The sequence below is a fragment of the Leiobunum rupestre genome, chromosome 4 (assembly GCF_980474605.1).
Source record: "Leiobunum rupestre chromosome 4, qqLeiRupe1.1.hap1, whole genome shotgun sequence".
NCBI lineage: Eukaryota > Metazoa > Arthropoda > Arachnida > Opiliones > Sclerosomatidae > Leiobunum > Leiobunum rupestre.
Genome location: NC_143387.1, coordinates 42,538,088 through 42,555,146, shown reverse-complemented (window position 1 = coordinate 42,555,146; position 17,059 = coordinate 42,538,088). Strand labels below are relative to the sequence as shown.

Here is a 17,059-nt window from a genome sequence, read left to right as displayed (position 1 = left end):
TATTCGCACTGTATTTTGATATTGTTTAACTATAATTTTGTAATGATATACTTATTTTTTAGTTCTATATTAAAGTAATAAATTTTAGTCTAGTCTTTTACATATTAGTGAAAATCTCTAATAACATTGAGTCTTTTATTTTCCTTTTCCGTTGCAAAGCTTATATAATCAACTAAGGGCATTTAATCTAACATTTTTCTTTAAAAAGTCATAAACGCCTTGGATTTGATACTTATTCGACGTATACGTAATTATTAGAATGACCAAGTTTTTTTCAGTGTAATGAAATAAAACAAACATTATTTTATTAAAAATATTTGTCATAGATCAATCTCCTCAATTCAGCATTGTTTACCAGGGAGCACCCACAATAAATGAGCCAAGCAGTGGGCTACGGTCATACGTCTATAACAAAACTCTATTTGCGACCGAACGCTATCACTTCGCCATCTATTAGGATTTGGCAACCAGTAATGCTTTTTTTTGGTACGTAATTACTCTTAGAGAATTGTGATGGATGAAATAGAAGCTATAAAAGGTTAATATTTGAACTTTTTTAAATAGTTTTACTGTTTTGTGAATCTTCCATGGACCATGATGGTAACACAGAGCCATAGTTGTTTCCATAAAATCCCCATAAAAGAACTGCCTAGGAGGTGGTGTACTTTAGGAAGGGACAATGTCATGCAGTCTTTAATTTTTATTGATTTTTCGGGAAACATGTTTGCCAGCTTGTTGACGTACATTCATGAGAATCGGGCCGACGGTTTTAGAACTGGGATCATACTGAACTGAGCTCCCATCAAAGACTGAGAGGGCCGCATTTTATGAAAACAACTATTGCGACATTATATAATTTTTTCCTCTAATTTGGCAATTATAGCAGTTATATAATAGGGGGCTACTTCGGCGGGGATTTGGGACGCATCGCCACCTAGACTCGTTTCGGCCGCGAATAAAATTATAGATATTTAACGACCGAAGGTTTTTTCAAGCCACTATCCAGGAAAAATTTAATATATCCATACACGTCTGCGAAATAAAAATACTCGATTGTAATAAACAAGGCCACAAATGGCTCCAATTGGAAAATTACTCCATTGAATTGTATCACTCCAGTATTATTCTATCGCTTCAAACGTCTCTTTTGAAAGCTCAACCGAAACTCAACGGGAGAGAATTAAACTAATAAAAGGATATGCTCTGACCCTGACAGTTGCTCTCAAGTGGCGACTGCCGTTGTACAATTACCGAGGAAGATACGATGCTCAAAATATATGCCTACATAACGCGGACGGGGACACTAGAAGCTCGACTGCCAACGGAACGCAACTGTTTTCGACTCGAGAAATAACAGCTCTAGTGTAGAAAAAAAAAGCGCCATTCCAAAATATGGCTAAGCAATTGCAAATTATTTGCATGGCGCTCATTTACGTCTCATGTAAAGGTTTTTTATAGTAAGAGTATATTTATAAAGTAAAAATAATATGATTGAAAATGTAGGTTTCGCTCAATGTAAAGCGGATGGTCGGCAAGGGAGTAAAGCCATGGCTCAGCTCAGGAAAGATTTGCTCCAGAACTACGACCCATTTAGTAGACCGTGCATATCTAATTCGGAGAACACTACAGTTAAGGTTGGATTATCGCCGACGACTATCACTAAATTGGTAAGAAAAATAACTGAAGGTAACGGCTAACCACGTTACCAGTTCTAAATCGTCTTCATTAGGATGAAAATGAGTCGGTGTTTCACGTGGAGGCGTTTGTGAAGATGGTAAGAATAAAAAGAGTATAAGGATTAGTAATCTTTGTACTGTAGTTAAAAAACTAAATGAATTTGAATAAAGGTGTGGACCGACCCCGCTCTGAAATGGGAGCCCGACTCTTACGACGGAATTAAAGCGCTGCACATGCCTCCCAACGAAGTCTGGAAACCAGACATTGCCGTTTATCAAGGGTATCTTATCTTAAGGGTTATTGTGTAAATTGAAACAATCAAAAGTAACGACCGATTACTCGTATAGGCCCGGAGATTTGGCTTTCCCAATGAAGCCCGCAGCCCAGGTTATAGTTTTCAACAACGGGGTAGTCTTTTGGATACCTTCAGTCTCGATTAAATCAATTTGCGGAAATTTTGATTACAGAAACTACCCAGAGGATACGCAAACATGCCCAATATCCCTGGGATCGTGGACGCACAGTGGATTCAAAATTGACATTGAGGTTTCAATATACTGGACTTGATAACTAATAGCGTTTTCCATTTGACTGCTCTCAAGCGCTCTAGATCGCTCTGATCAACATTATATGTTCCATTTGCGTGCTCGGATCTGCTTCGATCAAGATTACTGTGTTCCATTTCCTGCTCTCGGGTGCTCCGAGTTCGCCCAAAACCGATCTGCCGATTTTGACAGATCAACGGATCGAGATCGAGATCGGAGCAAATTTTTGCGTGTACCCTTTAAATTGTTGGGCAAAATGGCAGACCAAGACGCGAAAATTCAAATTACTAGCATGTGAAGAACCACAAAGCCCGGGAATATGTTCATGGAATGTTTCATTTGCGGTTTTATTCTAGTCGATCGGGGTGAGATCTTTGACGTCAGAGACAGATATGGAGCGAATCTCAAGCAATCAAATGGAAAACGCTATAACAAATCAGAAAATTATATACTTAGGCATTTGGAATGTCTAAGGCTTCACTGTCATTGCGCTCATAATGCGCCAGGGAAAATGGGCGGTGTTTAAACTATGTCGCGTATTTTCAATTTTTTTAGCTTAGAAGTCGCAGCAGCGAAACAAAATGGACCATGACCGAATACCAGAATAAGGATTTAAGAAACCCCGATTCATTCTTTAACTTTAGTTCTTTCAAAAATTATAATGTTCTTCGCGAAATCGATAAATTTACGCATAATTTCGAATATTTATATGGTTATTAAAGATCAAATAAGGTAATAAGGTACCACGGTGCGTGCCAATGTATCGGCTGCAAACCACGTCTTATTCTTTTGGAATCATCGTGATCATCGAAGTCATCCTTAGACGTTCCAACTTATATAGTTTCCAGTTAAAATAATATAATATTTTCCACGAAATGACGAAGGATTAATTAATTTGGTTTTCATTAGCTCGACCCGGCGGAGGATATGTCGTCATTCCACGACGGGAACCCAACGTGGAAATACCAAGGAATGACATCGAACCGGATTGTCAAGTACTACCCTTGTTGTCCCGGAGAGCCATACATCACTGCTAATTTCAACATCACCATGTCCAGAATTGGTAGCGTAGGAATAATATTTACATCAGAATAACTACCCTAGTAGATTCATCAACTTTATTAAGTCCCTTCATGAATTTATTCATATACAAACATAACTTTACTCTTCACGGTATCAGCCTCTCGCGGGGGCGGGACTTAGTGTTCTAATGTACATTCTATATTCATGGGTGTATATGAATAAATTCATGTTTAGATAACCTTCTTACGACGTTAGTAGCCTGATGGACTAAGTTAAAAAGATTATTTTGTAGGTTCCGAAAGCGCGATATCATGTTCATTGGTTAGAAACATTTTGCTGGTATTAGTTTTGGCCATGTTTTGGGTGCCATCTACAGACGGAGGCCGAAAAATTCTACCTGGTTTGGTGGCGTTGATTGGACAAATTGGACTGCTGATTCTGACCACTTTGGTGTCACCAGGCGTCGGCGCCCTGCCTTATGCCGGTAAATTAACTACAACTACTTAAAAACGAACATTTAAAAAATAATCACCATTGTTGAAACGTTTTGTTGCCAGTATTTCCATTGAAAATCTCGCTAATTTTCACGGCGGCTGCCATTCTCATCGAATTAATCGTGACATCAATCGTAAATTTCACCAGCGACTGTCCGCCACTGACCGCTCTCGGTTCCATGTTAAATTCCAAGGCCATCAAAATATTGGTGGTCAACTCGTGCCGCTTAAGTGACCGAGATGGAATCACTCATTCGGCCATCTCCGAAACGAAAAGCCATGATTTCAAGAACTGGCCGTTGGTGGCCACTCTGATTGACCGCATCTCATTCCTCATTTTTGCAATTTTCTTCGTCGTTATTTGCGCTATTTTCTAGATTGTACATATCTCGATACCGATACCCTCGTAACCGGTAGACGAAAATCATTTATATTTTTACTCTAGTATATTTAGATTTTAGAAGATGATTATTGCTTTATTAAAGATGAATATAATTATTCTGTTTGTGTTGTTTTCAAGAAATGTCCATCACTACACGACAAATATAAAGCGAAAAGTTAAGATAGTAAAAAGCACCTATGGACTGCAATGCAAAGAATGGCAAACCACGTGAAAAGGTGGTCCGATTAACTTTTTTTTTTTTTTTTAGAAGCTCGTTATGAGCCATTGTGACGGGTGGGACAATACAATCCGCTCGTCCATTTGATTAATCAGGTGCGAGATATGTGTTACGGCCACGCCAACGGGGGGATACAAGGGGATAGGGTTGGGACACCCGTGGCGGAAGTATGACAACCACCCGTTGGGGGATTAGTGGTCCTCCCTTATACGGCCTTCCACAAAACTCTGCCTCCCGGACGCCTGGGATTACAGGAGTGAGCCACTACTCCCGGCGGTCCGATTAACTCGTAAGTTCTTTAATTCCTTTCAATTTTTGTTTAGGGTTTAGCTTTTTGACCCCCTTTTCATTGTGGACTTTTCTAACTTTTCACGTGTTTTGTCAAAAATAAAGCGAATTTTTGTAGAGCTTTCTTTATAGTCCGCTCCATGAACATAAAATAATCTATGCCAGTATCGTAGTCGTAAACGCGTCAAGAGGGCAAGCGGGAACAAAATGGAACAATTCTTGCACAGTTTAAACCCCATCCGAAATGGATCAAGCGGGATGCAAAATGGAACAATTCTTGCACAGTTTAAACCCCATCCGAAATGAATCAAGCGGGATGCAAAATGGAAAAATTCTTGCACAGTTTAAACCCCATCCGAAATGAAATCCTGGATTTGCCTTTACAAGAGGGTCAAACTACATACAAGTTTGGACTGGAGTGGAGTGCAATCCCCTTTGCTATGCCACTGGAATGTTGTACTAAGACTTTGTAAGGAGCTTTTGAAGAGTCGCGGTTATGGTCTTATCAAGAATCTATTTAGTTCTCTAAGAACCTTGAACAGTAATATTGACTAAATGTCTTAAAAACATTCAATTAAAATAATATCATAGATTTCCAACCTCCAGATGGCGTTACACGCGTATTTTAGGGAATGGACAACTGGCCATTGTGAAAAGTATTGGAGCATTGCATTCGTTCGCGGTTCTTAAGGACTTCAATACGTTCTTGGTTTTATTTAAGGAAATAAGAATCCGCAAAAGGCAGACGCAAATATTAATTTTCAGTTAGAATATTATTTATTGGGACGCCATTACTTTTATCAGAGCGTTTGTTGGCAAATAGGCAACTGGAGTCAGTAGCGTCTCAATTTAATTTATTTCGCTGTATGGCATCCAGAGAATTGCCAAAGTCAAAAATAGCTCGTCGAAAATTTATTGGTTGTATCGATACAGAGCTAATAAGATTTTCCCTTCATTTAGATAATGCAGCGGTGTTTCGGCCGGGCTCTTCATCATTGGAAAGTATCAATACTAAGAGGAACGATGCATCTGATTTACGCATCTCGCTCTCAAAAAGATAAACAAAAAAAGGTGGGAGGGGGAATGGAGAGCGCAATCACAATTTCCGGAAAAACCGAATGATCGACGTATTTTCTTCGGAAATCACGTGATATCTAGAGCGGTGGGGAAGGGAGTATCGCGTGGAGGCCAATATCCTAAAAGGAAACCAAATTAATGATAGCCCTTCCTTCGAACGACGCGTTTCCGAAATAATTCGTCGCGTCCAGCGTGCATCAACAATTTCCCGCCAAAAAGCGTCAAGGCCTAAATATCGCGCGCTGAAATTTGTTTTTAATATCATTTTGTTTTTTGAATGATTAAAAGGTGAAGTAGGTTTGGATTTTAAAATACGGCGTAGTTTTCATAGTGGGGGTGAGTTGGTGGTTCATTTTAGGAGGTGCTGACCGTGCTGGAGAGCGAACTTTTATTAGAAGAGTTGTTTAGATGATGCGGGAGGTGTAGTTTTTTTCTGAAATCTCATCAAATGAACGCGGCGATTTTAAGAGGATTAAAACGGATTTACTTGATCATATATTTCATTGATACATTTTTGAAGTTTGCTCTTAATTCCTCGAATAATTTCGTGTCAAGAAAGCGTCCTTAATGACGCGTTAATAATCTGTCGTTCGGTAAAAGCGTTGGTAGGCGTCAGTTTGAAACGAGGCGAAACCATTAGCTATCCCAAATGAAAATCCGAATGAAAATAGCGCTATTGGTGTAGCCCCCCGCGCAATCGACCAATGGGGATCTTCCCCTAGATTTACGTAACGCGGCCCAAAGGGCTAACCCTAAATATAGTTCGAAACCCCGTGACGCCGGGCTTTGACGTAACGCGGGCCGAGAAATTAAATCAATACTTGAAGAGGGGAGCCGGATCGTCCCCGAAAGTTGGGCTCAACGACACGATCCCCCGAGCTCGGCGGGAAAGACTTTTAGCGCTTCGGCGAAAGGGAGAGCCCGCTTTACAGGCGAGACAACCGCCATGGGAGAACATCCGAGGGGGGACGACACCAGCACCCCGCCGACGCCGCTGCTGAGAGCCGCCGACGAAATGTACGCCATCCTGCCCGCTAGTCAATAATATTGTCAAACATTGGTCTACTCGCTCCCTCGTACCGCGTTCACCCCCGGAGCGGACAAGACGACAAATTACGGAAGCATCATCACCGTCGTCGTAATATACTATAGTCATCTTCGCCCAATCAACCGCGAATCAGACTTCCCAGAGGGACAGTGTGCCAACGCTCTCCTCTCCCGTATTCCACAACCACGAACGGAGACAGAGAGAGACGCGAACTTTTCTTCCAAAATATCAAAGGATTAAACAAAATTAAACGCTGGATTGGGATCGGTATTGGAAGAAATGTGCGCAGGGTAAGTAGCTGTTTTAAGGCGCCACATTTGTTTCTTTTCGCCTGTTTGTCGCAAATCTCTCGGCGCGGATATTCGCCATAAACAAACGACGGCAAGGGTGTAAGCGCGACCGACAGAAAATCAATTATACCCACACGCCACCCGAAAATACGCCACGCCGCCTTACACCCTATATTATGTTCGACAGCCATTGCGTCATGAGTTTATATCTAGAATCGCGAAACGAAGCCGCTGCGTTAGTTCTCATAGAAACGGATGGACGCGTTTTTTACTGCAAAACGCGGATAAGGGCGCCCGTTTTACGCAAAATATAAACGTTTTTTAGCGAGAAAACAACTGTTAAACCTTTACCGAGAAACATGCAGATCCGCTCAGCGCGAATATAACGGTCGACTTTGTAAAGTCTGCGAAATAATCCAACGTGTTCCTCGATCTTTTTCAAATATTTCAGTCAACGTTTCAGGTTAGTTCTCATACTTGTCTAGTCGAGTGTTATAGTACGTTATTGCGACTGATAAGAAACCAATTATGATAGAATACTCGAGAACTTATTGGCGCTACCGAAAAGGTCGGTTCGTTAATACCTTAAACGAGATTCCCGGGAATGGTAGGTGTTTTAAGTAATTGCAGCCTTCGACAGTCCTTCGTCATTAAATGGGCTAAAGAGTTACAATCATGCTCAGACATAATGGAATAAATATATTTTGTTTACCAGGCACTAATCGGAATAAATTAAAATTGAGACGATGCTAGCTATCTATAGTTTGTGAAGTTTTCAACTACCATCACTCTTTGCTAAATAAAAAAACTTATCTATAATGTAACACGAATAAACTACCAAAGGTTACGATCACTTGTTGTCGAAAATATATAATTAAAAAAACGTTACTCAAACCTAACATAAAAACCTCAAAAACCGTTGAATTAACAGCTCACGCAATACTAAATCAAACCCACGTATATTTGTTTTTGTTAAGAATAAATTTTTCATTACATTATAATATTAATGGAAAATTCTACGTGAATTTAAATCTCTTGACGTAGTACTTAATAAAAGTATTCCGGCGGGACAAGTTGTTTTCCATCTGAAACGAAACGTAGAAGGGCTGCCCTAGAAAAAAATAAGGAACAAACACTCAACTGAATGCCGGATAGGCTGGCTACTAACGCGCGCTAGATTCCCAGGGAAATGATCAAGCATTTTATTCCGCTGAATTGAACTGTTTTCGGTTTCGGTATACCGCTAAACATTAATTACTTCGCGCAATTATAAATGGAGCTTTCAAACCACCAAGATAACATCGTTCCGTGATACAAAAAAGGTTGTATAGTACCGCTAATCCTTTTTAAAATATTATTAAATCAAGATTGCGTTTAAAATAACCTTAAGACAAAAAAATATTATGGTCATTAAAATGTCCCCCTAGGTATATCGTTTATTTTTTTAATTTTCACCATTCTACCGTTCGAGTACCTCATTATAGGAGTAAATGTATTGTTGATTTTGATTTAATCGCGATAGGGTGTCAATGCCATAAATTCGTTACAACATACAACTACGGTAGAACTAACGTAAACAAACATAATTTTTAAATATTTTATAGTGTGAAGTCGTGTAGTAATATGCCAAAAAAATTAAACGTTGAAACAAATTAAACTTAGAATTCAACATTTTCTGCTTTGGCGATTTAGAATTTCTGTTCGTTAAAAAACGCTTTTAAAAAAACTATTTAAATATGAAATAATTTCCCTGTCGTAATATTAAGACGATTTCCTGATTGTCGCCGAGCCCTTTCACAAAATGACAAAGTTTCATTTGAAATTTAACTTTCTACACGAGACTATACAAGTATGAACTCATTTTAAATTGGTTTCGTAATATAGCTATTTTACCCAATTCCAGTTAAGCTAGTTAACCAATTCGAATGTTTTTTTACTGTATTGAAATATAGAGGAAGTATGAAGAAAAATGATAATTTTATCGTGATTCCCTGACAGGCACACGAGATCTGAAGAGAGCAACATGGTCGCAAAGCCTCGCTTCCAATTCCGTAACAGCACACAGATGACAATTGCGCATTATGAGTCTTCCAGCGCGTTCCTCATTAGTCAGTTCTGAGGCCACCAACGGCCTGACTGTCATGCCTTGTCAAATGCCTCCTTCAACGGTCACCAATATCAGTACGTTATATTTTCCATTTTTTAAAAACGTAATACTGTACAGTTAATAAGTAATATCTATTACAATGGTACTTAATCGAAATGCGCACGTGGTGATAAAAAAACCTAAAATGTTTTAAATAAAATGGCAGGTAACCACCTGAAAACGTTCTCCTTGAGTTTGGGTGCTTTGAAACCACCGAATAACAACTGCGCCATCCTGGAGGAGGATGACAAAGTGGTCATACCGGGAATGTACATCAGAGCAGCCACCACGGATGGACTGGCTGAATTCATGATACAGGCCTTTCGTGAGTTGTTTTTACGCGAATTAACACTGTGTCAGCGCGCAATTATTTCACTCCTTGTTTCTATACGCAGCCCCGGATGGTCATTTCAACGAAGAAGAGAACCAATTCCCTCGAGTCATGTTTCTAATGCACCAATGGTTCGATACGTCGGAAGGTTTAGCAAAGAGGCTCGTCAATCTATATCCTTTTGACGCTCAAACGAAAACCTATTAAAAAACGTATCGACTAAACAATCCTTAATTCGAGTGATGGTAGTACATTCTGGCGAAGCGAGAAAATGTTAAATTGTCCGCCATTTTGTCGTCACACCAAAGACGCCGTGTCCAAATGCGAAGTCTACCAATACAGGTCCAGGGTCTGCCACGCTTTCCGGTACTGGATATGCAACTTCCCAATTCACTTCGATCTCAACGCCATTTTAACGGCCACACTCAACTCCTTCCAACATTCCCTGAGAGAAAAGGGCCACGAGGAACTCGCCGACCGGGTGGATCTCTCCAAAATGTAAACGCGTAATATGTGAACCAAACTTGGATTGTCTTACAATAACAGGCGCTTTGCTATATTATATACGCAGACCCTCTTACCAATGGACTCGCAACGTCTCAGTTAGAAATCCCAGCATAACTCACACGCGAAAGGAATCTTTAGTGATGGATATTTTGGAACCTCACGAACTCGCGGATCACCTCACTTTCCTGGAACATAAAGTGATGAGCAGGATAACGGTGAGAAATTTCCCGCTGTTTTTGCTATCAGAACTATATACGGTTCTAATGTCGGGTAAAGGCAAGGATTTTAAATTCTAAATGTTTCTTTTGGTCAGTTCTCCGACTTTAAGGCGTACGCTAACACGGAAACGCCGTTAAACAATCCCAAATTGGAACGATCCATTTGTCTCTTCAATGGAATGACGCAATGGATACAATGTATGGTACTACGAAGCAAATTACCCCAACAAAGAGCTGAGATTATAGAAAAATTTGTTCAAGTATCTAAAGTACGTTGACCAGTTGGGACGCGTGGGTCCCCCAATGATTAACTTGATAATGGTTTTTTATTTAGCGTTTGCTGGAGACGAATAATTTCAACACCTTGATGGCTGTCGTTGGAGGTTTGTCGCACAGCGCTTTGGCCAGGTTGAGTCAAACCAACGTGTTCGTGTCGGCCGAATCGAAGAAGTGCTTGACGGACTGGAACGAACTACTCTCTTCCAATTCAAACTTCAGCAGTTACAGGAAATTGCTGTCCGAAAGTAAAGGATTTCGCATACCCGTTTTGTAAGTGGCGTCGCTTTTCGCGTTCAATTCAATTTCGATTTAAATAAAAGCTCTCTTACAACACTTTTCAGGGCGGTACACATGAAAGATCTGATATCCCTGAACGTAGCGCTGCCGGACACGGTCGAAAACGGCATGATCAACTTCAGGAAAGTGGCGCATTTGTCGGCCATCTTCAAAGAATTATGGGAGTTGCAAAATTCCTCGCCGAACATTGTCGTCAGCACCGATCTAGTCAATACGCTTAAGGTACCTTTGAAAACCAATGAAAACAACCGACTCCAAATACTTATTGACCAAAGTCCCTAAATACGCAGCTGTCCTTGGATAAAGCATACACGGAGGACGAAATCTACGAGATGTCCTTAACGAGGGAGCCTCGGATCAATAGCTGCTCGGGAGTAATTACGGATCTTTCTATCGAACCTTAATATCCGGTTCATTAGAACCGACGCTGATTTAAGTCACTGCCTATTTTAGCCGCATTCTCCCACCTCGAAAGCGGCGATGTTCGGCGATTGGGTGGCGGACATCAACGCGTCAACCGACGAAAAACACCTTTATTCGGTGATCGAAGCCATCTACAGTCGTTACGACGAAAATCAAGACGGCTATATAACTTTCAAAGATTTCCAGCACATAGCCATCAATTTCACTTTCATTGACAGTTTCTCAGAAATTGATATGGATCAGTGAGTCACTACCACTCAGGGCTAATTGGGAAGTTAGCTGATTAACGTTTTGCTTCCGCTCGTTTTAACCAGGGATGGACGCATAAGCAAGGAAGAGATGAAGCGGTACTTTTTACAATCAAATTGCCACGCTCTCAAATTAGGATTCAGGCACAATTTCCACGAAACGACTTATTTCAAACCGACTTTCTGCGGGCATTGTACTGGCCTTGTAAGTATATTTACTAATACGTAGACTCTCCATAGTCCCAATAATCACGAAAAACTTCTCACCGTTAGTGCTTCCAACGGTTAACTGATAATGTTATTTAGCTCGCAATTCTCAGATATTCAGATCAGGTTAACCTTTTATATACCCTCACCCAATGATCTGACATAGTTAATCTCACCATATTCAGTTAACTCAGTATATTTATAATCTTGTAAAAAGCAAATATTAATAAACTTTAACTAAAATTTCGAAAGGAACTAAATTGGAGGATATGTCAAATCGATAACTGTGAGGCATCTGAAATTTGCTCACCTATCTGTCGGATTACAAGGTATTCAGATTAGTATCGGGTTTAAACTATCTGGTTTGCATTTTGACCCATATCAACTGATCTGATTATATCTGAGTTATTTGCTCAGGTCAAATAATGAAACTTATCTGAGAATTGGTTGATAGCACTACTCAGTTAAATGTCACCATTATTCAGAACTTAAGGGGGAAGAGTACAGTAAAAGTCTCTTTTTCGTTCAAGCTGAACGTTTCTGTTTCAACAATTACATAATTGAATTATATTTTTCTTATTAGGCTCTAGTGCTTAAAATAATTTTGATAATTCTAATATTAATAGTTAACGAGATATAAGGTTCTAACTAAAGGGTAGTTTGAGCGCTTGCCCAACTTGTTTAGCCCCGGGGGTCCGAATTAAAACGTAATAACTTAATTAATTTAAAATTTAAAATTGTCAAAATTATTTTAAGCACTAAACAAGAGGCTGTTATACACTTAAATAATAATTTTATAAGTGAAAATACAAAATTAAAAGAGTTCAGCTTGAAATAGCGCGAAAGTAGACAATGCCCACAGTAGTCTTCCCCCTTAAATGTCCGCACTAAGCCACTAACGTACTTATTTACACTGTTTACAGTTATGGGGCTTGATCAAACAAGGTTACAAATGCAAAGGTATGCCTAAACCAGAATGCATTCGGGTTAACAGAGAATGTGAGCCTCGTGATTCCTGAAAGACCAGTCACAAGAGGGGAAAGAAGACAATCCAGTACGATAGCAGGCTCTACCTCCGTGCAGGCAAAGAAACGTCGAAACAGAGGCTATAGTTGTGGCTTCATATTCTCCGTTAACCTCGATACATTCTTGGTAAATATGATGTTACTTAATAAAAATATTTCCAGATTGCGGAATCAATACTCACAAGCACTGCAAAGAATTGGTGATTATGGAATGCACCAGATCGGCGACGCAAAGTTCCAGATCGCATTCTTTCAGTTCGGAGTTGACCAGCCCGTGTATGTACCGAATTATTTTTATAGAATTATATTAAAATTAATAAAACCAAAACTTAATGTTGGCAGTCGACAGTTCGACAATCAGAAGTCGATTTCGAAACCTGCGTAAAATCAATCGGAACAACCAATCAGAAGGCGAGACGCGACGGAAGTTGAGTTTAGAAACGGCCACCGTATTCAGCGACGACGAAACGGCCAATACCTCTGAGGCCAGCAGTCCCGCCTCCCGATTCGTAGACATTAAAGCGCCAAATGGTAACACCCTCAATACATTCTTAAATGGAGTATATTATTCGTCATCTAACACACGCTAAAGGCCCAAACACACATATGGTTCGCATGCGCCATGACTTCCATTCTATTTAAGTCACGCGACGCAACGCGATTTGCCAGCGAAATTTCGCGCGCGAAGGCTATGTGTGCATCCTCCTTAAGACTGGTTTTAACGCTAGCTTCTGTTAAACCTGAATTTTAGAATTTTATACTCCCTTTTAAGGACACAAAACATTATAACAAGAGTGTATAATATATCTTACATCAGGGAATCAAATATGTATACACTTGGAATGTGTAAGGAAGCATTTCCACCGTGCTCCGAAAGCGGCTCGAGCTGCATCGAACGTAAAAGTAAATAGACATAAACAGAAAGTCTCTAATTTTAAACTTGTTCCCCTTTGCCAATGGACTATTCAAAGTTTGAAATTTGGGTGGGAATTAGGGAAAGTAGTTTCCCACGATACTAACGACGAGATTTTGCGTAAGCCCTCTCTTTCTTCTTTTAAGGGACAGTTTACGCACATACCTTGTTCAGTGCCCCCAACTAGTATCGCACCGCGAAGGTATTAGGCATCGCGGATAAGGAATAAATTAGTTTATCCGATTACATGGCCCTGGCTCAGGTTCAAATTAGAGACTTTCTGTTCATGTCTATGTGCTTTTGGTAAAACGTAGCGCGGTTTTTCAAATTGATTGGCTGTTTGCCGTCGCTAAGACTAGGCGCCGCGAGTAGAGAGTGAAGGACACTCACACTGAAAATAGACTGACCAGAAAATGAATTTAAGAAACCCCGAATAGTTCTCACACTGAAAATATTTGTCAAATTATTTACGAAACTGCAAAATCACGTATTAAGATGGTTAAGAAGGTAAGTGAATTTCTATTCGAGACCAGGTTTAATGTCTACTAGGAGCCGGTTTATATGAGAATTATCAGGGCCACCAAAATCTTCTTTAATCATTCCAAGTGTATAGGTTCCGGTTTACACTGATAAGCAGATATATTATACGCAACTGGTCATAACAAAATTGAAAATCTAACTAAACTCTTTACAGCAGCCAAATCTCAGCCAATGGGATCTTGTTAGAGTCGAAGAATTCCTGTAGTCACTATGTGACAAACATACTACAAAAACACTCATCGAATATTCGTCATTAAATCGGTTGTTGTATAATTTTACCCTTTGAAATGGTGACGTCGTAGTAACGGTGGTATTCCCACTAAGCTAGCCTACTACGGGAGTTGAATCTCTATTAAACCAAGGCAAAAAACGGTTGCTAGCTTGAAGAGTATAATTAATTTCGGAACACCGGATTACTTACAGTTCTTAAAAATTATTACGGTTAACTTAAGAAATAGGCCTACTATAACGCCAAACATCGAGGAACTATTTTATATCGAGGAAGAATACAACATGCTAGTCCCATATTCTCACGGCTATTTATTAATTTCCCAAAAAAATGGTTGGAAAACTCGGAGGAAGGATACTTTCATAATTGAACTTCAAAAAAGGCCCATTTTTAATAAACATGCAATTTTTACCACGTATATACAGGTATCGGAAAGTATATTTAAAAAGGCTTAGGGATTTCACTTCATACTATATATATTACAGTATATATACCTTACCTCAAAAGTAAAAAAAAAGTATTCTATTAAATGCTACTGAAAAATATTCGCTACTTATAACTTAATTACCTGAGAAAATAGCTTGGAGTGGACCGCGAGAGTCCAGAAACAAGCAGTGGAAATTGCGGAAATTAAAACAAAATCTGTCGTTGGAGGAGCCCATTGTATCTTCAACGCTTAACCGACGCCATTTTGTTTTAATTCTAACGCGTTTCCCAACTGAATCCGGAATTAAATGGAATTTTATTTTCCATTTAAGGCTAGTCATGGCTATTTGTCCATACTCGGACCCTGCAATTTTTTTTATAATTCTAAATCAACATATTTCTTTCACGTACTTAAACATTTACGTAAGATTATTATAAACTAATGTTTTACATTTTTATGTACTTTATACAGAATAATAGTTTAGTTCAGGAAGGTATGCGGGTTAACAGAGACTATTTGGGCGCCTTAATAGTTCTGTTTTCATGATTCCCGGAAGATATTCTCCGCCCACACTGAGAGAGCCTACCATCGTACCGGAGTTTCTTGAGCGTGGGAGGAAAGCAAAGGGGCGTGGTTTTTCTTCCGGGAATCGAATCGCGAGGCGAACAGGGTGCTGCCTACATATATTATCTGTTCACCCGAATACAATCTCGGTCAATAGTTCTTAAATTTGTACTTTACTAAGAATCCCACTCGATAGAAATCTCAAGCTATCTTCGATTCAATTGGCCAAAGAATGAATTCTACTTGAGAACTCTCAGTATTTTAACGCGCCACAGAGACCACCCACATACGTGTTAGCGACACTTTGGGTACTGACCAGAGTTAAAACTTTCAACCGTTCCAAAAAAAATATATATCATTAATTTCGAAAAAAAATAGCAGGGTAGAGTTTTGTTAACAATTATTTTGAAAATTTTAAGTATCTATTAAACAGAGGTTATTTTAAATTATCTTATTAATTTTGGTAAATTTGTATACGAGGCTAAATCTTAATAATGCTCTATATACAAGCATTAATACGCGACCACATTGTACGCGGAAAAGAAACAAGAATATACCACATTTTTAGTTTTACGTAATGTTTCAATAATATCAAGCGATATATAATCCGTACCCGTAGATGAAGTTATTAGATTCCAAAGGTGCAATAAAGCCGAAAAAAAATTTAGGCGTAGAAACCTCACTAATGTATACATTTAGTAATAAGACGTGTGAAAATTATACATTTGTTTTGGATGAACGAAGTCGAAGCCAGCCGGTCTCAACCCTTTTATACAAAAAAATAAATCCAAATTTGGCATAAAATATATTCGAAACGTCCCGTAAAAAAAGGTGCTCATGACGTAATAATGCCTAAATAGCCAATCGAGGAATATTAGTTTTACGAAAGTCGAGAAACGAAGGCTATGCTCGGAGCGGAGAAACGCCCAATTCGAAAAATGTACATATTGCATTTGACCAAAAGGCTTCGTCTTGATTAAACCTACCAATTTCTAACCTAACCTAAACTAAAAAAAATGGTCTTCCTCTACTATAAAAAGTGTTTCGGTACATCCCAGGCGGGTATCCTTTGTATTTCAGTATTTCTATAATAGTTTTATCGTAACCTAAGTTGGAGCGTTCATAGACAGACGCTCCTTGTCAGTTGAGCGTATCGCGGTAGACGAAATCCCTAGAATTTACAATTAACCGTATTGTTTCTCGGTTTATTTTTTAAAATCATATTTTAACAAAAATGTATAATCTCTCCCCCACCTTGACAATTTCAAAGTACCTGACTTTGTACTTTCATGATGTTGAAATAAAAATGTTTTCTTAGAAACAAATTTTGTTCTTATTAATCGAAGGAAGGGTGGTCACAATTTGCTCGATTTTGGGTATTTGGTATTTTCGGGAATTTACTGCCCAAAGTTTACAAGGATCGCACTTGGATACGGATCTGGAAACTCTGTAAAAGCACAATTTTTAACCTAAATACGCAATAGACGCTTCAATAAAACATCTTCAAGGAAATCGCCGAGAAGTAATATTTCCGAGAGCCAGGACCTGCAAGTCAGTGTTTATGTAGTGCTTGTCAAAATAATGGAAACTTTTCCCTTGTACGGTACGCAACAAGTGTTCCATTTAACCACGTTGCTTTTTTT

At 39.2% G+C, this 17,059-nt stretch overlaps 2 protein-coding genes across 2 annotated transcripts; both read left to right on the top strand.

Moving 5' to 3' along the window:
- The first annotated feature begins 1,244 nt into the window (after window positions 1-1,244).
- Window positions 1,245-4,237, top strand: LOC149947875 (neuronal acetylcholine receptor subunit alpha-7-like). The gene is made up of 8 exons (XM_090171611.1): window positions 1,245-1,441; window positions 1,504-1,667; window positions 1,730-1,774; window positions 1,848-1,957; window positions 2,025-2,223; window positions 3,132-3,285; window positions 3,538-3,729; window positions 3,803-4,237. Exons 1-8 carry the CDS (start codon window positions 1,393-1,395, stop codon window positions 4,114-4,116), a joined length of 1,227 nt encoding a protein of 408 aa, XP_090027737.1. The 5' UTR covers window positions 1,245-1,392; the 3' UTR covers window positions 4,117-4,237.
- Window positions 4,238-6,415: 2,178 nt separating this feature from the next.
- On the top strand, window positions 6,416-16,735 carry LOC149947874 (RAS guanyl-releasing protein 2-B-like). Its single transcript, XM_090171951.1, has 16 exons — window positions 6,416-7,062; window positions 9,061-9,243; window positions 9,375-9,533; window positions 9,604-9,712; window positions 9,792-10,037; window positions 10,111-10,261; window positions 10,360-10,533; window positions 10,599-10,813; window positions 10,885-11,062; window positions 11,131-11,214; window positions 11,294-11,505; window positions 11,578-11,716; window positions 12,642-12,678; window positions 12,906-13,019; window positions 13,086-13,274; window positions 14,351-16,735. The coding sequence occupies exons 2-16, from the start codon at window positions 9,144-9,146 to the stop codon at window positions 14,380-14,382; spliced, it is 2,139 nt and encodes a 712-aa protein (XP_090028077.1). The 5' UTR covers window positions 6,416-7,062; window positions 9,061-9,143; the 3' UTR covers window positions 14,383-16,735.
- Window positions 16,736-17,059: the final 324 nt, after the last annotated feature.

Bases quoted from the DNA above. Each gene is read 5' to 3' on its own strand.
- LOC149947875 (XM_090171611.1), top strand. From the start codon at position 1,393: ATGGCTAAGCAATTGCAAATTATTTGCATGGCGCTCATTTACGTCTCA. The intron at 1,442-1,503 runs GTAAAGGTTTTT...TTGAAAATGTAG, and splicing joins GGCGCTCATTTACGTCTCAT to GTTTCGCTCAATGTAAAGCG. The intron at 1,775-1,847 runs GTAAGAATAAAA...ATTTGAATAAAG, and splicing joins TGGAGGCGTTTGTGAAGATG to GTGTGGACCGACCCCGCTCT.
- LOC149947874 (XM_090171951.1), top strand. From the start codon at position 9,144: ATGAGTCTTCCAGCGCGTTCCTCATTAGTCAGTTCTGAGGCCACCAAC. The intron at 10,534-10,598 runs GTACGTTGACCA...TTTTTTATTTAG, and splicing joins AATTTGTTCAAGTATCTAAA to CGTTTGCTGGAGACGAATAA. The intron at 11,063-11,130 runs GTACCTTTGAAA...CTAAATACGCAG, and splicing joins ATCTAGTCAATACGCTTAAG to CTGTCCTTGGATAAAGCATA.